General features: G+C 39.4%; 2 protein-coding genes across 4 annotated transcripts in view; both read right to left on the bottom strand.

Moving 5' to 3' along the window:
* LOC102515984 (ovostatin homolog 2-like) overlaps positions 1-1554 on the bottom strand; it is a 40478-nt gene extending 38924 nt beyond the window's left edge. Inside the window, exons 1-3 of the mRNA XM_032473322.1 lie at positions 1387-1554; positions 875-1058; positions 225-381 (exon numbers count right to left, since the gene is read on the bottom strand). Coding sequence (XP_032329213.1) covers positions 225-381; positions 875-1058; positions 1387-1451 — 406 coding nt within the window. The 5' untranslated portion in view covers positions 1452-1554. The remainder of the gene's footprint in view (positions 1-224; positions 382-874; positions 1059-1386) is intronic.
* Positions 1555-11749: 10195 nt separating this feature from the next.
* On the bottom strand, positions 11750-23259 carry KLRB1 (killer cell lectin like receptor B1). 3 transcript variants are annotated; one of them, XM_032473165.1, is made up of 6 exons: positions 23063-23259; positions 17821-17964; positions 17151-17225; positions 15915-16069; positions 15436-15548; positions 11750-12061 (listed from the first exon to the last, which is right to left on the bottom strand). In XM_032473165.1, exons 1-6 carry the CDS (start codon positions 23145-23147, stop codon positions 11932-11934), a joined length of 702 nt encoding a protein of 233 aa, XP_032329056.1. In that variant the 5' UTR covers positions 23148-23259; the 3' UTR covers positions 11750-11931. The 3 variants fall into 3 exon arrangements, with proteins under 3 accessions (XP_032329056.1, XP_006192247.1, XP_032329057.1); XM_006192185.3 differs by having other exon boundaries at positions 11752-12061; positions 17821-17919; XM_032473166.1 differs by having other exon boundaries at positions 11921-13308.
* Between the last annotated feature and the right edge of the window lie 2112 nt (positions 23260-25371).

Here is a 25371-nt window from a genome sequence, read left to right as displayed (position 1 = left end):
GAATTGTAAGAGACGAAGCATTTTTACTGGAGTTGGAGGGCACGGTTTCATAACTGACCTGGACAACCAGTCAGAATTCTAGGAATTCTTGCTCCTGTGACATTAAGGTGGAATTTAAAACCATGTGTTTGGGTTTAACTTGAATCATGTGTTTGGATTGCTCGGAATGGGAAGAATGGGTCTCTCAAGTCCACGATATGAAGGAAACATAAATATTGACTCACCATCCTCTCCAGCTTTATAGATGGGCTTATCTGTCTGCACAAAGGTTACTGTCTCTTCCGAAGAGATGGCTACAGCTCTCCTCTCAAAGATTTTAAGAGTGTCTCCCTTTGCCAACAATGTCACGAAAGCCAGCTGCTCCGAGGACTTCTGAGAAACCTGTTTATGTTGAAGAACAGAGAAAAGGAAAATTATTATTAGACATTAAGATGGTAAATTATGTCTTAATTTACTCTCAACCTGTGAGAGTCTTGTAAACTCATAATTTCTTAATGAGAGACTCTGTGATTGCTTGTCACAATTCACAATAATAAACTTATTTTTGTCTTCTTGTCTGTTGTTTTTTATGTTCCTCTGAGTCCCAGTCCTGCTTCCTTTTACTTAGTTTCCTGTCCTCATATTACTAAATAGTTCTACCATCTAAAAGGCAGGAATTACATCTTATTACCATTCTCTGTAATAGAAGAGTGGAGTAGTTCACAGGTTTTGTTGTATACGTAACTTTTCCTTCTACTTGCCTCTCAAGAATTCTCCCATGTTCCTCCCTGATTTATCCCAAATCAAGATTTGTTATTGCTCTAAAAATAATATTTAAGCAGTAATTTCATTTTTTTCTACCTGAAGTTCTGAAATGTCAAACTCAGCGCCTCACCTCAAAATTTGCACAAGTGTAGAAGTTATCTTCTTCCACAGACTGGTCAAAAATAGTGGTATTGGATCCACCATATTCCAAGACGACACTCAAGGATACAGATTCATTGAGGTTTAAAAGGTGGAGACAAGCTTGCTCTGGAGAATGACTTTGCATCACAGAGGAGACCCATAGGATATATTGCCTGTGCAAAGAAAGTAATCAGTCAACTCTCTAAACGAGTGGAGGAGAAACGCAGAACACGCAGGAAAGGCAATTTTGGCCCATCGACATATTCCTGAAACCTGTGCATTTTTCATAGTATTGCAATAACCTTGAGAAGCAGAGAGAGAGGTAGCTTAAGAAAAAACATGTCAGACCCCTGCCTCCACTTGTTTAAAATTTACAAGGTAAACCAGCACTCAGTCTCAGGAGTTGAAATGGTGCCCTATAATCAAATTTTAGCACAGAACATATTTAAAAAGGTCACTTCGCCAGTACTTAAATGAATAGAAAGTATCATATTTCCTTACGGTTTCAAAGCCACAGAGACAGTAAAATGAAGCAAAAGGGTGCTCAGAAAAATGGTGGGCACCATTTTGCCCCAATGCCCGAATGATGAAGACTCCAAGGTAAATATGCCTTCTCCCTCTTTCTCTCTGTCTTCCTTTCTTTTTAGAAGTCAGCTGTCTCAGCTCTTTCCTGTCTTCCTCTCCTTCTACTCTGCCTCTGTCTGTGTACTGTTGCTTTTATACAGTACCCACGATGAAGGATCAGTTACATTTTGGAGCGCGCGTCAGAGACCCATTGATCACATTTGATCACCTCTCCCATTACTTCTTGGTGGAGGGGGTCGGTGTCACCTTATGTACAACTTCCTTCTTAAGTTCACTGGATGCTGATCCGTGTTTGGAATCAGCAGCACAGGTTGGACAGGAAGAAGGAGGAAAACAAAGAAAGCGCTTGTGTGACATGGAGGATGTCGTTAATTTAATTTAATGCCCCACTCACAGGGCTGGCTGCGGCGTCTAAAGCATTAAGTATGTGGGAATTAGCACTGGGAAGGAAATACCTCTCCAAAGGTAGGGACTTGCTGTCCTCGTTCCATGTCCTCAAAGGTAAATTTTCCAGGCTTCTGAGAGAAGTAGTGTATCTGATGTTGCCCAAACCCAGATGCAGTGGGGTATCTCAATATGGGCTCATTTTACAGATAATTGAAAGTATTATTTTTCCATGATTTTGTAATACAGAATATTGGGGGTCATGGTGGGCTGGTGTGTGGGCGGTAAAAAAATTTACGAGAGACAAAGAAAAGTTTAAGAAACAAAGAAAAAGTTTAACAGATATGGTGTTATAGACAACAGTGGGCCACCTGGATGAGAGGGACCTGTGTGAGCACGAGGGCCGCCTGCTGAGGTCTTTTATGGGAAGGGGTTGGTGAGCAGAGGGGCTGTATGATCAGCTTGTGCCCAAGTTTTTGATTGGTTATGGGTGAGGTAAGAGAGTTAGGGTCCATGAAGAGACAGTGGGATTTATGACTCCAATAAGGAGGAAACACTGGGCCGAGACGAGGCAGCCTGAGTGATTGTGAGGCTAGCCACTTCCCTAGGGCCATTAATTCTGCCAGAGCAAACACACGTCAGAAAAGCGTGTACTTTGGTTTTTTTTGATGGATTGCAGGCGGAAACCTGAGAGCCCAGGGATGGGGGGTCACGGGGCCTCGGCAGACACCAGGTGGCCCCGTACAGAATACATTTGAAATATCGATATATGTTCAACATTTACTACGATTTTCTTAGTGAGGTTTTCTTTACAATACCCAATACCCTTTTCTTCCTAAAAAAAATGAAAGAAAAGGTGATATGTGTCAGTGTATACACACACTAGTCACTTCTTGACAAAAAAAAAAGCTTTATCATCATTTGAATTGCAAAACATTTCTGCAAGGAAGAGGAACCACATCAGGGGACCTGGCAACCTCCTGACAGAGTCTTTAGTGTGTTAATTCTCCCATTTGGATTTTTAAAAACACATCTTTCTATTTCAAGTATTGATGGTGTTAATGCATCTGACTTGAAGAATGATGTATTGGGTAATGAAAGATCTGAGCAGGTTTTGATCTTTTAGAAATAGGCGTGCAACACTGCAAGATAAAATACAAAGGAAAGAACAACAAAACCAACCATAAGCGGTGAGGAGGTGCGATGGAACCCCAGGGCCCTGGGGCACGTGAGAACGGGGTCCGCTCTTGACCACATTCCCAATTCCAACGCAGAACTCCGTGCGTGAAACGTCTTAGCAGAACTGAGCCATCTCTCCTTTCCCCATTTCAAGTTGGGACTTTTGTTTTCAGTCTGGCTTTCCTCTGACCCTGCCTGGGAGGCCAGTTCCCTTAAAATCTCTGCTGGAAGGCTAATCCTCCACTGCGGACCTGCGTTGCCGCTTTGAACCTTTAATTTCTTTTCACTAGAACCTCAGATTGTTAGTCCCCGTTTCTGACTAACACCCTTCCCTCTGCTGGCCCTTAGGCTTGCTATTAGAACCACTGTCTGCACTCCATTCCTCACGCTCGTAAGTCGCTAGTTTCCAAAACAAGTTCACCAGCTTCTACTCATCAGTACTCAAGACAAACAGCACCAGGCAGACTGTTTATAACTCAAAGCAACGGATTCTTTATTCCCGAGGCTAATAAACCTAACATAGTGAAACTTCTCTAAAATATTTGCGTTTTTTTCAACTGCAAAAATTTCGTGCTGTTCATCTAAACGTTAATCAGGGCAAGTTATTGTTAATATATATATTTTGCACCACCTTTTAAACCACCTTGGGAACTGGACTGTTTTTATGATATCTCGTTCCTCAAACATAATTTTATCTGATGAACCTACCCCCCAAATTTTATCTGATTAACATGGTTAATGGACCCTCATTCCAGAAAATTCAGATAGGAATCCAGCCGTATCTAGAGTACTTGCTAGGCCTCAGCAGTAATTCTAGGTTCTAGAGATAACAAGATGCATAAGACACAGTCATCTAAAGGAGTTTACTTCCTAGAGAAAGGGACGAGAGGAAAGGGGGAGGGAGGATGGGAGAGGGTAGGGGGACAGGGAGTCGGGGGTGGGTGAGGATGAAGGAAGGGAGGACCACCCATTGAAGAGGGAGGGTATTTACTGAGTTCTTAGTAACTAACAGGCAGTGTGATAAGTGCTGGTGCTGACAGTATCTTATTTAATCCTCAGAAAATACAATTTTAAATGTATTGTTTATTCTTATTTTACCAATAGGAAAAATACAGTATCAGAAAAAAATTATTATTTTTATAGGCTCACCCAGACAGTAAGTGATGGGACAGAAACTTAAACTCTTTTTCAGGGTTCCTGAGAACACCTTGAACTTCTAGTTCACCTCTCTAAGATGCTTAAGTCAACAAGACAAATAGGACGATTGCCAAGATCAGTAAAGCATAGGCAGTTAACTGTGTTTTAAAATAAACAAAGCTGTTCAGTTCCTGGTGTTGCAATCTATTGAAAAGGAGATCACCTTCTCCTCTGAAAGGAACAGCCTGCTTGATACGTGAAATTGCCCTCCTTGTTCTCAGAAGTTTGTCTTCTGCATCACTGGCTGGTTGTTAGAGTTGCCAAGAAATTTCTAATCACACCTTGCCCACCTGTAGATGAGCGATTAAGAATAAAAGTAATGGGGGCAGAAACAGATGGACAGTCAGGAGTCCAGTGAATACGGATGCTGTGAGCTGCATTTATGGAGCTATATGTTTTCAATTTTCCAAATCAAGTTCATCAGTGTCCAAGAGAGGGTTTTACCCTTCATCGTTTAGATCAGGTTTTAACCCTTCCATTTGCAAATGGCTGTCGCACCAAATGCTACCACCCGCATGGTCACACAGCTTCAGGTCCACACCTTTTTTCTTTACTAGAGAAAATATAAAAGTCTTGAGATGAGGAGGGGGAATGAGGTGTAAAAATGATCGAAATCTAATGCAGTATTCTTACTTATGTAATTCATCACTGAATCCACCACCTGTCTGGAAATGTCTGCTACCGTCCTTTGGAGAAACACGGACTTCACAAAACATTTAGACTCCAGCTATAGCCATCCCTTAAACATGGAGATTTAGTCATTGGCTCAAAAAATATTCATTTATATGTGTTTTAGGTCCTATGGTTAGAAACAAAGAAAAATAAGATATGATTTATTTTCTTCAAGAATATATTGATATCATTGGAGAGTCAAAGACAAAAACCCACTGCAGACCGTGTAGATGTGGTCATAGAGAAGCACTCATTTTAGGAAGTTTTCTGCTCGGAGGAAGGACAGGATCAAGGAGAATTCCACTAAGGGGGGGGGGTCACTTGAGAATCCTCAGGTTTTTAATTTTATGGTTATCTAAGAATCAGAAGCCTTACTCGGATCTTGTGCTCCGTACCCCGGATGGCTGAGACGCTTTAACTTGAAAAGGCCGAATGATACAGCCATGAATAAAACCTGGAAGACACGAGGATATGAAACTGTGGGGCCAACACATTCATAAAAAAATACAAACAATTAAGTAAACAGCCCATGATTCAGCTAAAGGGAACACCCGACTGGCTCTCTGAAATGAACCCACAAGGACATCGGGGCGCGTTTTACTGGTCAGGTTTCATTATCCCGGGTCTGGGCTTCGTGATCTATTTCAGGGACTAACACAGTTTTGTTGCTGGTAGTTGTCTGTGTTGTACTTGGCTCTTTGTATCCTCTCCAGAGTCCCAGGTGCCACTGCACGGCCATGATCGCATCTCACGGCTCAACAACTCACAGCAGCAGCGTGAGAGGCTCTAGTCCGCCTACAAACAACGTTCTCTGGGAAATCTCCTGATTTACAGAATTTCAGCCATGGTGATGGTCTGGGTGTCACAGATTACTGTCCTGTGACTTGAATTCACCTGCCTTTAACCAAAAGCAAGGGGTTAAGATAGAAAAAAACATCCCTGAGAGCTCTTAGCTGGTGTTCTCTGCTGAACATCATAATTTCACAGAACACAAATATTACACAAAGTCACCCTGGGACCGTGGTGGAGTCAGGCAAAAACAAGGCCACTCATTAATCGTCTCTAAGAACAGACAAGAATCTGAACACTGTCGGACTACAAAAATTGCCAAATATGTCCCTCTCCCCGCTCACATCAGTGACTGCATCTTCTTTCCCATTTACAACTTAAGTCTTAGAGTGTTATTCCTGCCTCTGCACTAAAACTATTAAGAAAACTTCAGCAATACAAGTAAAAGGAATAAAAAAAAATACTCGAAATTATCTGATACCACAGGAGGAAGGAGACACAGGCAGGTATCAGGAAGGCCCACACCTTCCGGGGCCCTCTTCCTGTCTCTAGACTCTTCCGTCTCTAGAACATGAACCACAAGATGTGTGTGTGATATTTCAGTTTCTGGGAAGTCAAGCACAAGTTTGTTAAGAGATCTTTTATCCCCCGCTGTCACATAGCCAAAACCTGCCTGGGAAACCAGGTGAATCGTGCAGAGCATCAGTCTATGCATTTCCATCAAGAAATATAGTTAAGCTGACATGAGGCACACGCCAGTGGCTCTGGCACATACAGCCTCGCCTCAGGGATAGCTGACTGGTTCATTCATGCCTGTCCTGCCCGTGTATCCAGGTGCCCCCTGGAGACAATGACAGAATCACCACAAAAACAGCTGTAAGTTTACACTGTCCCTCGGCAATATTCAATAACCCAGTGAACCAAATGCTAGTTTCTGACAGCATCCAATCCAGAGCAAGCCCCACTTTCTTGAATTCTCCCTCAGGTCTCCCAGCACAGGGCCCTCCCTGATGCCTCCCTCCTGACCTGCTCTGCCATGTGGGAAGGTGTTGACTTATAGCTGAGCTGGACCAGGAAAGCGGTAGCCTTATCTCTGGGGACCCTTGGTTGTCAAGCTTTGACTCTTGGCTAAAAAAGGGCAGTGGGATTCATCGTGTGCATTCAAAGTCTGTGACCCTTGGGCCAGTTGGCTGTTGGATGGTTTCCAACTGGCACAACCAGTCAGACAGCCTGACTTGACAACGTGACTAGTGGGGAGTAAGAAACCACATGGGAACTTCCTTCTTGAGCTTTCCCAGTGATGGTTCCTTGCACAGATCTTGGTAGTTTGTTTCAGAGACAGAACACAGAGCAAGTGTGAGGAAGAAACTTGGTGCTTGCCCCTGGAAGCCTCTAGCAACCCGAGTGTCTGCCTGTGTTCTCTTTCTCTTGCTGCACTGTATCTGTTCCCTTGACTAAATATTCCTTAGTATATAACTTTGCAGTAGCCAGCCTGCTTTTTTTTTTTTTTTTTTGCCTACAGCAGCTTCGTTTTTTCCCGATAAAAGTCTTTCATTTTGAAAACACTCAATATCACTAATTATTAGAGAAATGCAAATCAAAACTACAATGAGGTATCACCTCACACCAGTCAGAATGGCCATCATTCAAAAGTCCACAAATGACAAATGCTGGAGAGGCTGTGGAGAAAAGGAAGCCCTCCCACACTGCTGGTGGGAATGCAGTTTGGTGCAGCCAATGTGGAAAACTGTATGGAGATTCCTCAAAAGACTAGGAATAGATTTACCATATGACCCATATATGCCCGCTCCTGGGCATGTATCCAGAAGGAACCCTACTTCAAAAAGACACTTGCACCCCAATGTTCATAGCAGCACTATTTACAGTAGCCAAGACATGGAAACAGCCTAAATGTCCATCAACAGATGACTGGATAAAGAAGATGTGGTATATTTATACAATGGAATACTATCCAGCCTTAAGAATGACAACATAACGCCATTTGCAGCAACAAGGATGTCCCTGGAGAATGTCATTCTAAGTGAAGTAAGCCAGAAAGAGAAAGAAAAATACCATATGAGATCACTCATATGTCGAATCTAAAAAAAAAAAAAAAAAAAAAGAACATAAATACAAAACAGAAACAGACTCAGACTCATAGACATAGAATACAAACTTGTGGTTGCCAAGGGGATAGACTGGGAGTTCAAAATTTGTAGATAGTGACAGGCATATGTGGAACAGATAAACAAGATTATACTGTATAGCACAGGGAAATATATACAAGATCTTGTGGTAGCTCACAGCAAAAAAAAAAATGTGACAATGAATATATGTATGTTCATGTATAACTGAAAAATTGTACTCTACACTGGAATTTGACACAACATTGTAAAATGACTAAAACTCAATACAAAATGTTTAAAAAAAAGTCCTTGGAGCGCCTTTCTCTCTGCTAGATTGGATACTGTCTGATTGGAATCAATTTTTGCTCAAATAAACTCTTAACATTTTTAATATTCCTCAATTTTTCTTTTAGCAGTGACAATAATAGAAGGCTAACTGTGAAGTTTGATTAGATCCTGGACTGAGGAGGGAAAGGGTTCTAAAAGACATCTTGGGTGAGTAAAAAAGACATTTGAGGAAAATTCGGATAGAAAATATATCTTAGAATATATATTAAATTATTTTTAAGTTTCTTAGATGTATTTATGTGTGCAACTTACTTTCAAAGCATTCAGAAAAAAGATAATAGAAATCAATAGAGCGAGGTAAAGAATACATGAGGAAAATGTAATAATTGTTGGATCTAGGTGAGGAAAACGCTGGCATTGAACGAACTAGAACCTTTTTGTAAATGTGAATCCTCCCATAACTGGGCTTTTACGATTGCAGTTGTACATTATAGACACAAGGTGGCGATAGACACACATTTGAATTTGTATAAGACACTCCGGTGAAAGGAGTGGTCAGGAAGGAAAAAAAAAAAAAAAAAAAAAAAAATTCTTGACCTAACATCCTCAAAGGCTACTCTAGGAGGAGCAATGTGTGAAAATCCTGGAAGGCAAAAACCACTGTGAAAATTCACACTACAGCTGGGTAGTTAATATTCAAGTAGGCACGCTGCAAAGTGTTAGAAATTCAAGTAGGAAGCAGCAAGGACGGCCCCTTGCTTCAGGAAGAAACCTCGCTTCCAGTCCTGGCCTCACCAGTGTCTAATTCTGTGACCTTACTCAGGGCGATTATGAGTAGCTCTCGAGTGTAAAATGAGGAAACTATCTGAACAAAAACTTGGAAAGCAATTTCAGCCGGAGTTGGAATTCCATTTAGAGGTCATGCGTATTAGCGGGTTTGGCTGGGAAATTCTTAGCCATGCCAGCAGTCACCTGAAGTAGAACGTTGAAAATTTCCCACGAAGCACAAAGGATAAATACAGAACACACTCTGATTCTGCAGCGTCCCAATGTTTATTTTGAAAGGACCTTAAGGGATTGTTTTGAGAAACCACAATTTGCTTCCTGTACATGTGTGATCATCTTTGGGTTCTGGCCCCATTAGTGGGTCACCTTCTAAATGTTGACAAATCATTCTATGCTGCTTGTATTTTATTTGAAAAGTGGTTCTTCTGGAAAAAGTGCTCTTGGAACTCAGCCATCCTGCCAAGATTCCAGGCAATCAACAGCCATATGTATGTGAGAAAGGCTTTGAAGTAACTCCAGCTCCTGTCACCATCTCACTCTGCACCAGAAACCCAAGCAAGAAGCACCTAGGTAAGCTCACTCAATAAACAGATCTGATTTTATATTTATTTATTTATTTGTGTGTTCAGGAAATATTTACTGAGCATCCACGAAGTGCCAGAACCATGCATTGGTTAGCAATACGACGAAGCTTCTTGATCTGGTGGAGTTCATATTCCCATGGAAAGAGCCCCATAATAATAGCAATAGTGTTATTAAAATACTAACAACCATAATAAAATAATAAACAAATATATAAATTATCCAATGTCATATATTATGAAATAAATAAACAAGATGTTTGCAAATGGATAGAATGGATAAACCTCTTCTGATTGATATGCAACTTTTTTTTCCCCTGCTTTGTTCTGTATTGCCTGGTTGGAAGGGAGCAATTTTAGCCAAAATCAAACAACCCCCACTCCAAATCAAACAAAAATACCAGTTGAGTCCACAAGAGGGCGTAATGGGGTTCACCACAAACAAACAGAGATGTGAACTTGTATGTAAACTTTAATTAGCTACCAAGGGGTAAACTAAAGGTTATGTCCACCAGACGAGGTCATGCTAGTTCCTTCATGATTTTATAGGTGTTTAGAACTTAAAATCATTTTTTATAATTATCTTTTTTACTTGTAATTCTGGATTTTCCTTTCCCAAGCTGCTTGGTATGAAAGTCAAAAGTTACTCTTGTTTACCCATACCTGCATTCTAAAGGAAAAGAATCTGATTGCTGGCTGCCTATACATCTGCGGATTGGAAGCAATGGTTAATAAAAAGGTAGGCTAAGGCATACAGAATGTTTTATTTTTAGATTTTCCCTACCATAAATGTTTTTCCGTGATACTTTAACCCACACTGTGCACATTGAAGAGCTCTGTGGGGCAGAAAGGTAAAACAGAAAGAAATGGACTTCAAGTTCAAGCACATAGAACAGAAAATAAACAGAAGGAATCTCTCTGGTCCAACTTCAAGGTCCATTTAACACAACATAGATTGACCGTTACTCTATTACTCTTGTTAGCTCATTAAATTAAATTAAATTAAATTAAATTAAATTAAATTAAATTATCTTCCTTTCATTGTTCTGTCTTGGTACATATCCATCTCTAGCCAGGAGAGGAATGGAACCAGCTTTACAGTCATGGAAACAACAGATTATAATGTAGCAAAGGAGACACTAAATCTTACTTTAGAAAAGTGGGAAGAAATAGATGAAACATTTTGAGAGACGAGAGATTTGAGGAACCGTCCAGAAGGAAATTAACATTTGATTCAAGCCTCCCACAATTACTAGGTTTTTTTCTAGGCAGAGAGCAAAGGGGTTGTGGGGAAAGAGCATCTTACGCTTGTGGGACAACCATGAAGTCATGCAGCATCAGGACGTGTTTGGAGAACGGTCAGGAGTCAGCACCCGGAGCGTGAGCTGTGCAGAGGAAAGGAAGCTGGCAGGTCTTGAATAACACAGAAAGGTGACATGACTTGGAGTTGCAGTCAGTTGATTGTCAAGAAACACTGACTCAAACACTGCAACCAAAAATTTCCCCTTGAGGTGGAGGGGTGGGTATAGCTCAGTGGTAGAGCACGTGCTTAGCATGCACAAGGTCTTGGGTTCAATCCCAAGTCACGCCATCAAAAAAAAACACCTTTCTCTTAGAGCTAATGTTTTTTTAATCTGCCTAGAATATGGTTAGACACGCCTTCCCCATGGAATAGCATCTTGTTAGTTTGAGTTTCAGAGATGATCTCAGCAGTATCAAGGGTAAGTTTACTTATCTAAGACCACACGCACCAGCAAATGACAATGACAGGACCTAACGTCTTCGGCTTAGTTTCATGGTAAAAGTTTCTAACAGATGTGTGTTTCAATGGTGCTCGATTCCAGATCTATCAAGCATAAGAGAAGGAAGACTCCGTATTTGGAAAAAATTCTGGACTAACTGGATGGACTTAGCTTTATCCTGATCTACCTCAGAAGGTTGATTTTTAACATCATTCGAAAGAGGTAGGCATGTACGTTGTCAATGTGGGAGGTTTTTTTTTTTTTTTTTTTTAAGATTTCTCTTCTTTACAGATCTTTTCCCCCAAAGTTACAAAATGCTTCAAAATCTCACTTTTATCATATATTATTTGGTGACAAATACTCTTATCTAGAATGCTTTTCTAAATAATTTATTTCCTAGTTAATTGGCACAAAATGAATTATACTTTGAATTTTTGATGTGTTCAAAATTTTATATTAATAAGTATTATATATTAACATGCATGGGAAACAGGAATTAAAATTTTATTTTGGTCCATCCGTTAGAAACTTTTACATAAAAGTTAAACACAAACTTCTGGAAGATTTACAATAGTTAGAATTTTGTGTTTGTTTATTTTGTACCATGAAATGCACATTAAGCCATTCTCACAGTATAGAGAGTTAAAATTACAGAGACCTGAAATGGAAATTAAAGAAATGGAGAGGGGCCTATATAGATGGGACGCAACACATACTTTATTTCTGACAGCACTTTAGTTCTTTTTGGCAGATCCATTTAATTTCTGCATCACAGTTCTCGGAAAGAATTTGTGAGTTTGAGATGTAAACACAGCTGTTTTCTTTAGCATCACCAGTGATTTGCAATCTGTGGAGCAAAAGGAAAGCTTCTCCTTAGTGTTTGTGGTTCTCACACAATTCTCCTCCTCCAGCCTGTATTTTCTATAACGCAATTATTAAACATGGAATAACTACACAGTCATGAATATAATGATATAAACGTTTAATGTAAAGCTAATAGCAACCTCTGGAACTTGAAAACCCAGCGTCTCTGAAAAAGAATTGTTCTAACAAGACAAGTCATAATGATATAGTCAAAAGAGAAGCTTTGGAAACTGGGAATTGAATCTCATTCTACTATTAACATGTCACATGGAAAGTTATCTTAAATACACAGGATATAACCACCTGATATTTGGGGAGGCATTGAGATGTTGCACGTGAAAGCACGATCACGCTTAAACAAAGGACGTGCTCAGTAAATGTAATGAGCACACAGAGGGTGGTGCACACGCAGGGTCTCCACAATGTGAACGTGAGCCGGAAAAAGAGGCTCACTTCACGTAGTATGTAGACGGAGGTTCCTTTTTCTTCCCATCCCAAGTGGTTGGTGGGTGTCTGTTACAATATATATACTGTTAGTTTCAAAGAAGCAAGAGTCCTCTGGTTCGCTGTGGTGGGGAGGGGGAGGGGGAGGGGGCAGTAGAGTTCGCACAGTAGGATGGCAAGTTGGGGCCTGGTGCTGGGAGTGGGTGAGTGCAAGACATCCACCTGTTGTCTCAGACATAAAACAACTTGGTGGCAGCGGTCCATTTTCTTTCTTTTTTTTGAAAAGGCATCCTTTATTCCTCTCTTTTTTTGCCCTCCTTTTTTGTTTTGCTTTGTTTTTGGGGGGAGAGGTAATTGGGTTTACCGTCACCCTCTTTTATTTTAATGGAGGCACTGGGGGTTGAACCCGGGACCCCCTGCGTCCTAAGCACACGCCCTGCCACCGAGCTGCTTCCCTTCCCTCCCACCCCTCACGGCTTTTCTTTCTTTCTTTGTTCCATTTCTTCACGGAGCCTCTCCACCCTGAGCAGCCAGTCTGATTCTCTCCTCGTGCCCGGCTCTCCAGTCCAATCAGGAACTTCTCTCGACGGAACTGTTGCAGAAGGGCCCCCACGTTTTCTCTCTCCCGCCCTCGGGTCCTTTCTTCACTTTTCAGGATAAATGTTTAATGCTCATCTGGCCAAGACATTGACTCCCTTTCCAAAAGGTCTCTCTGACTTCCCAGGCTTCCCTGATCCGTCTCTGCCTTGCTCTCTTCCATCATTTCATTCAATCCCCCAAACCGTCCTGTGAAAGAAATTAGTATCACCCTTTATGTTCCTCTTTACCTGAAAACCAGGGCTGACAATTAAACTATAAGCAGAGTCTCAAATAAAAGCAGAGTCTCACTGACCCATTTTCTGCTGTAACGTTGTGAGCATCTCTCCAGCGGAAACAGCCCTCAGCAGGAAATCCCTTTGTCACCAACCTTAAACCGCCGCCCCCACGTGCTACTCCTCTCCCTGAGCACAGCCTTCAGATCTTTCTATCGCACAATACCTTGCCTAACTTGGGTTTTTCCTTTGATCTTCTGTAGATCAAAGCAGTAGAAACAGAGAATAAGTCACGAACAGATGGCCACTCTCTTCCCTAGAGTCCCCTTCAGTAACCTCATCAAGAGACGGTGTGCACAGAAGGTGTGCACAAGCCAGCATCTGACGAGAGATGGCGGGGAGCCGGCAAGCCTGCACGCGGCGGGGGTGGCGATGGCTCTGACCTCCTGTCTCACTGATCAACTCAGATCACTTCCCCTTTTCCCTTTAAAAACTTTCACAGCTGAGCAGAATCTTTGCCGATGGTTTTTGGGGGTCACTGAGTCCACCATCTCCCCGGGCTGCCGGCGTTCTGATTAAAAGCAACTTTCCTTTCCACCAACATTTCCCTCTCTTGAGTATGGATTTTTGAGCGGTAGGCAGCCAGACCCGAGTTCGGTAACAATATAATACCTTCCAGGTTTATCTGATCACTAGTGTCTTCATCAAATCGTCATTTTTTACCCTCAGAATGAAATGGAATGTTCAACAGAATTGAATCCAACCACTTTGTTTATATTTCTGCTCATAGACACATCAGTGTTTTCTAATTTTATTATAAACCTTAATAAAATAAAACATAATGGCCCAGTAAGAAAACATACCCCCCTAAAAGTAAACTTTACTATGTACAAAAAAAAAGTTAGTATCAGAGTTGCATTCATTTGGAAATGAACTACAAAAAATCATCCCTAAAAAGCATATAAAAGTCAGGGTAGATTTTATTTAACAAAATGTTTGCCTTTTTGTACATTTATTCTAGCCTGCAACATTTTATTTTAAAAGACTCTTCATTTAAAAGTGTTAGCTTTTAAGAAATATTTTAGAACATGAAGCAAACAATGTCAAAATTTGCTAATTAAACCAACATTTCTTTCACTGTTTATTACTTCTCCATAATAATAAATTATTACTATATCTTGGATAAACGAACATGCTCCTTTGTTTGAAGTTTTAGCCTCTTGTTTTTCAAATGATAAAACATCCACTTTAATTGTGATTTATATGAATGTGAATGGTCATTCCCAGATTCAAGAAATGTAACACAGTATCATCTGCTCTGGGAAAACGCTCATTAAAAGTTTTTATTTTTTAGAAACTTGGTTGGATGCTTGCTCACTTTTGGTTTTGGGGGAAAAAATGTCTTGACCTTTGCTGTACAAGAGACCATGAAGTCTGTTACAATATGTCATTTAATGTAGCATCAAACTTCCTATAATACTGATGGTTCTCTTCCCATATGAGATGGGAAACTATGAGACAACAGATAGGAAACAGCAAATAGCTCTTTTGTGGCTTACGCATTTTCATCACAGGTCCTCAAACAACTCTTTTACACCACGGATTAAAATAGGTCACAGCATTTATCACAATGCGGGTAGTTTCTCTTAAGTGTCTGCTTTGCACACGCTGACACTCACTACATTTTGTCGTCTGCTATTCCTTGTCCCAGTGCTGGTGGGGACCCACTAACTTATCCAGCCCCACAGTGTGACAAACACGACTTAAAACAATTCTTCGTGCCAACAGCTTCCAGCTCAACATTTCTTAATTTTAAAATTGTTTACTCAAAGAACGTTTGTATGTGCCGCTCCCAAAGGAGCTGGTCTATTCCATGGTTCCTAAAACTCCATTGCAGGTAAAAATGTATATTGTTATAAAGAGCTGAAGGAACTTTTCAACCAACGTCAGAGTCACTCTTCTTCTCAGACTGTTCCGCACCTCTTAAACATTTCTAAACTAAATTAAAACTACGAAACTCAGTCTTCAAGAACAACGTTACTGTCTCGCCATGTGAAGCTGATCTGTGTTGAGTACTCAAATTAGCTTATCTAATACTCACATGTTAGAATTCAAAAAGGAGCCATTTATCCACTTCCAGTTCTTCTCTGATAGCGTAAAATTTAATCCAATCCAGAACAGAACTCCTTTGTCTATCATACTTTGTATGGATCTCTAAAAAATGAAACAGGAGAAAGAACTGAATATTGAATCTGTTTATCTGTTCATGGTTTGCATTTTTCACTCATCCTATAAAACCCAGTTCAAGTATCACCTCCCTTATGAAGCATATCCTATCTCCCCATCGGAGTTAATTATTCCTTCTTTGTGATATTTCTTTCTCTATATTTATACTGTTGTAATTCATTAAGTTATATTTAATTATTTGCTTACAGGTCTGTGTAGTCTCTCAGACTGTGAGCTTCTTGAAGTCAAAGTTACTACTTCCATCTGCACAGACCCCTTCGGCTAAGCACCAAGTCTTGATATGGTTACAAGAAGGTGCTAAGTTGTACTGAAGTATTTGACTTAATTACTTACCAATTCTTCTTGATCTTGGATTAGCAGCAGACTGGACTCTTTTGTGAAACAGTCGGCTAGACTGTCATTCCAAGGTTTGGAACTGTGACAAAAAAACAGGCATTTATCTCGGAGTGGACGCCAATTTGTTGGACACTTTAACAGAGGTGGTCTCGCTTGTAAAGTAAGAAAGAGAAAGAAGAAATAAATGACTGTTATATTTCTAACCTGTCAGCACACCGCTATGACTCTTCACACATGAGCAAGTCATTAGAAAGGCAGGGAAGTCTTTGATCATCACTGTGAGAATTAATAAATTTATTATAATTTTGAGGGTTTTGAGACCTATTGTTCATTCTGGTACTAAGGTTTAGAAATTGGTGACCAGTAAAAACACTGAAAGACAGAATAACTTGTTCGAATCCACACAATCAGAGGCTGGTGGAATCAAAACACTACTTCTGAGTTTCCTTAAATTCATCATTAGTGCTTCCTGCGGAGACAACGATATCAAACTTATATAAAAAATATCTACTTTAAATGACATGCAAAATGAAAAGCAAATAATAATTCAATGCACTAATTTAATTTAAAAAATCATGGAGAAAAAAATCATAATAAAAGTTCTAATTTCTAGATTATATATTTGCCTATTAACGTGATCTACTGGTTAGTGTTTTCTGGAAGGAATTTTCAGCTTTCTTAAAATTTCTGTTCTGTAAGGATGTGTATAATGAATGAACACATTCTGCTACAGTCACTCAACAACAGTGTCTTTATTAACACACATTACTTAGTAAGTGCGAGAACAACACCTTGATTGATACAATAAATATTAAAGAATTTATTCTATGTTTTTGTTCCATCGATTAACTTTGGACCAAAGTTGGCTGTTTGTCATGTTCATTAAAATCACCAAATATTCCAACTAAATGCATATTTTACTTTTTAGCTTGTTTTTGCCTATTAGTTATTGAATATCCTAGCAGCAGTCTCTCCTAAGACAGATGCTTTGGTGCTTAAGGTGACAGGCTCTACAGTTAGACCACCTAAGGACAGTCCCCGGTGTCACCACTTAGGGCTTGTGTGACCCTGAGTGAGTTGCTGAACCTTTCCACGCCTCACTTTTGTCAAACATAAAATCAGAGTGATAACACTGTATTAACGTACGGGTTGTTACGAGCCTTAACTAAGGCAGTGCGGGATACGTACAAATTTTAGTGGTTATTCTTAAGAAATTCAAGCCACGAAACATACCTGTTGTTTCATTCCTGCTCTCTTGAACAATCACACTGCTTCTTTCTATTGAGGACTTTTGTCTTAAGAACATCACTAGTAAATAAGGAGAAACCATGAAGAAGATTAAAGCTGAAACGTGCAGTGAAATGGATGTGTTGCATTTCTCACTTCAGAAAAGTGAACACACGCAGATACTGAGTTACCTGTCATCGACTAGAAAAGTAAACTCAAAGGTGTTACTTGAACTCTTAAGTTGTCTACCCTTCTGCCTGAACTTTCCATCGTCAAAAGGAGCATTATTGTGGCTTTCCCATGGGAGACACTGCCTAAGACAATCTGGAATTTTACAGGCACTTAAGAAACTGTAAATAATTGGAAATTTGTGTCTTCTTTGTTATTGTCACATCTTACCTTAATTGTGATTTTTTTTTAAAGCTCTTGGAGTACATGCGAAATACAAATCCTCTATACAGACAATCAAAACAATTAGGAAGAGAAATATAAAAAGTTTGAGTTTGCAAAGCAGGTTTGGGCGGAGCACTCTTAGAAGCATTGTTTTGTAACTGGTTTTATCTCGCTGGTCTTCCACTAGGTTGGGGGTGGCCAAATTACGTGAACATACTTTAATATTTATAGTAGAAGTGGAATAATATGTAGGGCAAGGAATGCATGATCTTGCATCACTTACCTGAAACACTCAGCCCGATCACAGTCAGGACGAGAAGAAGCATCCCCACACAAGAAAGTTGCAGAGCCAGTTTATGCCAAGATGAACCCTGGCAAGCATCTGAGACATTACGAAAATACACTTGATTAACTCCATTGAGTTCATCTGGTACAAAAAGCAAAGGTGGTTTGGATCACATGAGAACAGTTAGATTCAGGCTGAGGACAGGGGCAGGAGAGAATATTTATCAGTCATCTTTTAGAGGAGGGTCCCGCAGGATGGAATCTCAGATCCAACTGAGAGTTTGCCCATCAATGAAATAAAAATATTTACTCCTGTCTTGTGTACAAAGGATGGGTCTAACAGTCAAGTGAGATCGATGGGAAGATGTTTTGAAAATTGTTGACTGCTCTACAAAAATGAAGCAGATGCCCTATTGTAAGAAGTCAGTCCAGGAATTTTGTCTAAAAAAGATGGCCTTCATTCCTCCAGGATATTTTTTATTTTTTGAGGCTCTATTTTGTGCCAGGCAACATTTTCGGTACTGGTGATAAAAGACAGTTCTACTCTTGGACATGAAGTTCTCTGCTTTACTGTTGCGTAGAACAATCATCTCCAACTTTGACCAAATGTATGGAATTCAAGGAAGAGTATTTTATAAGTTTGCATATTATTTTCAGTATTTCAGTGAGCACAACATAACATGAACCTGTGTCTACAATACTGCATGGTCTAAAAATTGGCAAATATCTTTGTTTTCCCTGTAATCATATCAATAACAATGTGCTGTGTATTTCATGATCATCAAAAGTCGTGATGATATTAATTAAAGTAGGATCGCAAATTAATCATAACTTTATCTATGTATTTTTGCTTCCAGATCTCTTTTTTAACTTTTTTTATTTTTTAACATTTTTATTGAGTTATAGTCATTTTACAATGTTGTGTCAAATTCCAGTGTAGAGCACAATTTTTCAGTTTTACATGAACATACATATATATTCATTGTTGCATTTTTTTTTTGCTGTGAGCTACCACAAGATCTTGTATATATTTCTCTGTGCTATATGGTATAATCTTGTTTATCTAGTTTACATTTTGAAATCCCAACCTGTCCCTTCCTACCCCCCCGCCCCCTTGGCAACCAGAAGTTTGTATTCTATGTCTATGAGCCAGACCTCTTCAAAAACATGGATTTCACAGGGAAACATAATCAAAGAGAGGCTTTTTAACACAAAAAATTCTTGGGAAACACTGAGCTACAGCTTCCAAAATTAAATCAGCTCTGACAATTCACAGTTCAGTTATTCTACCTGAAATTGTGCTTAGACAACCTGTATAAGTGACTTAATTATAAGATCCCTTTTATTCTCACTTGGTTTATACTATGTTAGCTATATTACAGCTATAAATTATTTTCTAAATTGTGTTATTAGAGCCAGGGGCCTTGACAAGTAAAGGTTTTCTAACTTATCTGCAGATATCTATTTATTTATATTATCTATTCCTTTTTACGTTTTTCTAATATTCCTCAGTTAAAAGAACACTTGCTTTGGGGGAGGGTATAGCTCAGTGGTAGCGTACACACTCAGCATGCATGAGGCCCTGGGCTCAATTCCCAGGGCCTCCAAAGAAGTAAGTAAGTAAATAAATAAATAAACAAACAAAACTAGTTACCTCCCCCGCCACCCCCCCAAAAAAAAGAACACTTGCTTTGAGTCCCCTGTTAAAAATTTTAGTGTCAGAAATGTTAAAATGTTGTCTTAAATGTTCCAGAGTCCTACAGGCCCATTTCTACTTTAATTTTTTATACTCTCCCTGGTGATTAAGTTGTGTGACCTAGTTTTCAGATGGCTTGTAATGGTCTCTTCCCTGAGGACATTGACTTTCAGGGAAGAGTTAGTTCTTTCCAAAATGTCCCTGGAGAGACGGAATTTAGGAGAGCTAAGTGAGATCAAAGACTATGGGAGGAAACAGATAATAGATTAGATCCAAGGGAGTGACAAGTGGATTATCGTCTGAAGGGGAGAGATAAATAAGGGTAGGCACCTAGAGAAGACTCCAAGGCTTACGTCGGAAATCGGGAGAACAGGACTTGAGAATACTGACCTAGAACTTCTAACGGGAGCCAGTGTGACGTGCAGCGGCTAAACGCAGTGAGCCCATGACTAGTCCTGGGCCATCTTCCCTTACACTTGTATGTATTATGTTACCTTGCTGTCTCCTTTCTTCCTCATCCTTTCTGCCCTTGAAACTTTGTGAAGTGGAGAAGGCTCCATACAGTCATGACGTTAACATTTATCACTGAGGAACAGCAGGGGTTAAGAACGGAGGCTCTCAGATGGAAGAGGTTTGTGTTTGAGCACGGTGCTTTGGGCAATGTAACCTTCATAAAACTACCAATTTCCTCAGCTGTGAATAGATTCTACGTCATACAATTTTGGAAAGGATTACGTGAAATAGTTCTTCTAGACATGGTGTCTGGTACATAGTAACTGTTCAGCTAAAATGGAAAGAACTGAGTGAAGAGTCCTGTGCTTGGGAGCTCTGCTTTCCTGTGTTAAGACTGTCTGCTGCTCTGTGCAAGATTAGAATTAATGGAGTTACAATAACAAATTGAAAAAGACAAGTAAACTTTAGTTATCTGGAAATGCTCATTTAGGGCTATTTTTGTTTTGATATAAACAGTATGCTAAATCACCTTGCCCCATTGCTCTGAAGACCTCCGTGGCTTTCTATCAAGCAGGACTGAGTTATATGCCTATAAATCAGTCTACAAATCCCTGTTTAACTTGTTTCAGTTGCTTCTCTAACTTCACCTCCTACTGGTTTCCATAAAGGCGTGCTCTGCCTTTTCACATTAACCTTCATGCTCCCCCTGCAATATGCCAGGCAAGTTCTCACCTCAGGGAGCTGGCATTTGCTAGTCCAACTTGTAAAGATCTCTTCTTCCAGAAAGCATACCTTTGTCCCTTAATTCTTTCAGATCTTGACTCAACTGTCATCTTGTCAGGCAGACCTTCTATGATTATTCTATTCGATACGGTGCCCTTGCCAGAAGTAACTCTCAATTCCATTAAAAAACAAAGTTCTCCATTGCATTGAATATCATCTAATCTTTTTATATATACTACTTAGTTACTAGCTTTCGCGTAGTCTTCCTGGGCATATAACATAAACTCAGTAAAGGAAAAGATTTTTTTTCCCTCTACTTTGTTCACTGCTGTATCCTCAGGGTTGGCGTGTGCCTGGAACGGAACTGGAGCGTATTTTCAGATGAACAAGTAAACTTTAGAGGCATTTTGTTGACTTAATCTACTTTTCTAAGAGACCAAACCCTTGGCCATAAAGTAAGTCACAACTCACATCTCTGCCTGGCTTTCCTGACCGCCTTTGATACGGTCAGTATTCTGCATGGCTTCCACAGCCTGAACAGGTTAGTAGGTTTGCAATAATTGCAATACCAGATCAGTGTGCGGAGAAAGCATGTCACCTGCCATTTCAGTAAACAAAGGGTGTTGCAGCCATAAAGCCATCAACCGCTGCAGCTGCATACAATGGGGCACTTGGAGGGGAATTCAGGATGGAGAAGAACAGGACACTGGCCCTGGATAGTTATATGTATCAAAGGAATGATTTCAGTAAGCCCAGACTCTTGCGTCTTCCCATACATAGACTAGCACTAAAACCATTAACTTGAGATGTCTGTTTTTGTGATTAGCCGTGATCTTTTGATTTTGACTACAGGTGTTTTTTGTTTTTTGTTTTTTGTTTTTTTTTTTTCCCCAGCCAAAACTCCTATGTATCCTGTTACTCCCTGATCTCTTGGGAACAGTTTCTCAGAGCTATCTGAGAGGTTGCCTGCCCCGGCTATTGTCAGTAAGGCCATCAGATACATCATTCTCAACTTTTCAGTGATGCATATTTTTTCAGTTGACTTCTGTTTTATTAATCACACATTTTGCTCTGAATTTTTATTCTGCTATGTCTTTCAGATTTACTTTTGGGATGATGTTTTCTGGAATAACGATTATCATAAGAATAGACACATTTTTCTGGACCCATTGATTTGGGATCACAGATCATGGCTTTTGAGGAAAATCTGGCTGTTTTTCTCTGTGTTCATTCTCCGACATCTCCTTTCAACCTCATCTTTGCTTCTCCCCACTGAGCTGGAGCTGAATAAAGAAAAGAGTCTTTCTCTTTCCTATCAAAAAACAACTGAGGCTTCATCAAACCCTCAGTGCAGTTACCAAAATTCTCCAATTTCCTTTAACCCCCAGAGGAAGGGTATCTGAAAATACCTGATAAGTCTAAGACTCTGCAACTCTCAATTTAGAACGTCAATAATTTAATACTTTCAAATTATATCAAAGCATCCTAAAAAGATACAATCCACTTGCTAAGGACAATACAGAATGGATATCAGGTTGGATAAAAATGCTCTAGTACTGATGTTAGCAAATTTGGTTAGACTTCAGAAGGTAACACTATGTCATGAAAACTTTATACATTTTTTCCCGCCTACATTCTGGTTTCTTTTAATCCTTTCCCAGGCCATGGGCTCCATCACCTGTTCCCTCACGTTAGAAATCCCCATTCATTTTACTCAGAATGCTAACTTCTCTGACACACAGAAAAGCGCCAACTTCAACAGGTATCAAACCAGTTTATCGGTGAAATTTTCCTGTGTCTTGTGGCTTATCTCCTTCTAAACAGTGACACTTTTCAATTTAAAAATGATCAGATTGTGATTATATTCAAGTCTTTGATCTTGAATATCATTTTCTCCCAGAACACTTTTTTCCCTTCTGTCTGGAGAGTGGAGAATGTTAACCATTAAGCGTACACGTTGTATTCTGAAAGAAATGCTACGAATGCAAATACAGTGGAGCTTCATCACTGTATTTCGTAGAGGGATTTGAAGTAAGGTAGGTTACTATTACAGCAAGGTAGTAACGCGTCTCTAAAAACACTCCTTTGCTCATGCATGTAAAATATTTCCTCGAGATCTTTTAACCGAGGCTCAGTAATAGGAGTGCTGTCCACTTCTCACACTGATACATGATAAAAGAGAAATCTAGGCGGTCTGTGTTTTTTCCCACAGGGGTGATCACCTGCAGACAAACCATGCAACACCTACTTAATATTAACATCGGACTGCTGATCATTTTCAAAGCCCTGATTTAAAGCCATAAATTTAAGAGGAAAATCTAACCCTGGAAGATATACAAATGCCAAAAGGAAAACTAAAAACACTTACTTTGAGGAAGAGATGGGGGTGATGAATGTTCAAGACCAGTATCCCTGGTTAAGTTTAAATCAGCATATATCACTTGTCCGTCCATCGCAAACAGAAGAATGTGGCACTAAACTTGTGTGAAAGGAAAAACTCCAAGTTCTATGAGGCAAGAGCAGCAAAAGGAAGTGCCCAGTCTTGAAAAGTTTTTGTCTCTCATATGTTACCACCTACCCACTCACACTTCTAGCTGTGGGTTTTACCTTTAAATTACTGGGTGTCCATTATACTTAGACAGGAAGTGTCTACTCTTCTTAATTAATTGGTCTGTTGTTTGAGAAAATTTTGGGAAGGTTTGTTGGTGGTCTCTGTCACCATCCTTCTTGAGTATCTCTCTGAGTGCCAGGACCAGCGTGAGGTAAATGAGGTACTCACCCAGGGTGTACATTTAAGAAGTCTTCCAAAACTCAGGAATCAAGATGAATAATATTTAATGCAACCCTGTAAAAAATAAACACTAGTGCAAAAACCTGCAGGATGCCTTTCAAAAGCTCTAAAATCTTCCTGCAATATTTGCGCTCCAAAAAAGTTGCAAGATATGGAAAATAGACTTGTAAATGTGGACAAGGCTGCTAAACAGAGAAAGCAAAGAATTAAAGATAAATAGACTACTCTTAGCTTAAAATAATGCCTTTCGTGCCCTGGACTTTAATTTCAAGTTATGAAGCATGACCGTGACTATTAGGGATTGGTTAAAGAAAAATTAACATGAATTCTCCTGAAATTCTTCCAAAAACCTGGAGGATGGAATACTTCCAAGCTCTATGAGATCAGCATTATCGTGATATCAAAGGCAGACAAAGACACTGCAAGAAAACTATAGACCAACTGTCCTGATGAATATTGATACAAAAATTTTCAACAAAATACTAATAAACTGGACTCACCAGAACACTGAACAGATTTTACATCATGACCAAATGGATTTATTCCTGGAATAGATGGATTGTTTAACAGGAAAATCCACCAATGTAATACATCACATTAATAGAATGAAAGACAAAAGCCACATGATTATCTCAGCTGATGGAGAAAAAAAACACTTGACAAAATTCAACACCCTTTCATGATAGGAACACTCAAAACAAACTAGGAATGGAAGGAAACTATCTTTACTATAATAAAAAACATTTATGAAAAGCCCACAGCTGACAGCATAATCAATGGTGAAAGACTGAAAGCTTTTCCTCTGAGGCCAAGAACAAGACAAGGATACCTGCTCTCACTAATTCTATTTAACATGGCACCGGAAGTCCTAGCCAAGTCCCGTGGACAAGAAAAAGAGATAAAGTCATTTAAGCTGGGAAAAAAGAAGCAAAATTACCTCTGTTCAGAGATGACATAATCTTGTATGTAGAAAACACTAAAGACTCCACACACATACACAAAACTAGACTAATCAATGACTTTGGCTAAGTTTCAAAATACAAAGTCAATACACAGAAGTCAGCTGCATTTTTAGACACTAACAATAAGCTGGAAAGGAAATGAAGAAATTAATTCAGTTGCATAGCATCAGAAAAGATAAAATACTTAGGAATGAACCCAATTAAGAAAGTGAAAGGCTTGTACACTGAAAACTGCAAAAATTTGCTGAAAGAAATTAAGGAAGATATAAATAAATGAAGAAGCATCCCATGTTCATTGATTGGGAGACTTAATATTGTTAAGATATGCGTACTAGCACTGCCATATGGCCCAACAATTCCACTCCCGGGTATATATCCAAAAAAAAAAAAAGAAAAACACTCATTCAAAAAGATAGATGCACACCAATGTTTATAGCAGCATTAGTTACAAATGCCAAGATATGGAAGCAACCTAAGTGTGTATCAATAGATAAATGAATAAAGAAGATGTGATATATGTACATACATATATGTATATAATATAGAGATAGATAACATACACCCAATGGAACACTACTCAGCCATAAAAAAGAATGACATTTTGCCATTTGCAGCAACATGAATGGACTTGGAAGGTATTATGCTAAATGAAATAAATCAGACAGAGAAAGACAAATACTGTATGATATCACTTGTATGTGGAATCTAAAAAGTAAAACAAACTAGTGAATATAACAAAAAAAGAAACAGACTCACAGATATAGAGAACAACTAGTGGTTACCAATGGGGAGAGGGAAGGGGGGAAGGACAAGATAGAGATAGGGGATTAAGAGGTACAAACTACTGTGTATAAAATAAATAAGCTACAGAGATACATTGTACAGCACAGGGAACATGGTCAATGTTTTATAACAATTATAAAT

This window comes from Camelus ferus, chromosome 34, assembly GCF_009834535.1.
Source record: "Camelus ferus isolate YT-003-E chromosome 34, BCGSAC_Cfer_1.0, whole genome shotgun sequence".
Classification (NCBI taxonomy): domain Eukaryota; kingdom Metazoa; phylum Chordata; class Mammalia; order Artiodactyla; family Camelidae; genus Camelus; species Camelus ferus.
This window is presented reverse-complemented; position numbering and strand designations above follow the sequence as displayed.

Bases quoted from the DNA above. Each gene is read 5' to 3' on its own strand.
- KLRB1 (XM_032473165.1), bottom strand. From the start codon at position 23,147: ATGGACGGACAAGTGATATATGCTGATTTAAACTTAACCAGGGATACT. The intron at 17,226-17,820 runs GTAAGTGATGCA...CTTATTTACTAG, and splicing joins GATCGGGCTGAGTGTTTCAG to TGATGTTCTTAAGACAAAAG. The intron at 12,062-15,435 runs GTGAGTATTAGA...TTTGCTCCACAG, and splicing joins TCCTTTTTGAATTCTAACAT to ATTGCAAATCACTGGTGATG.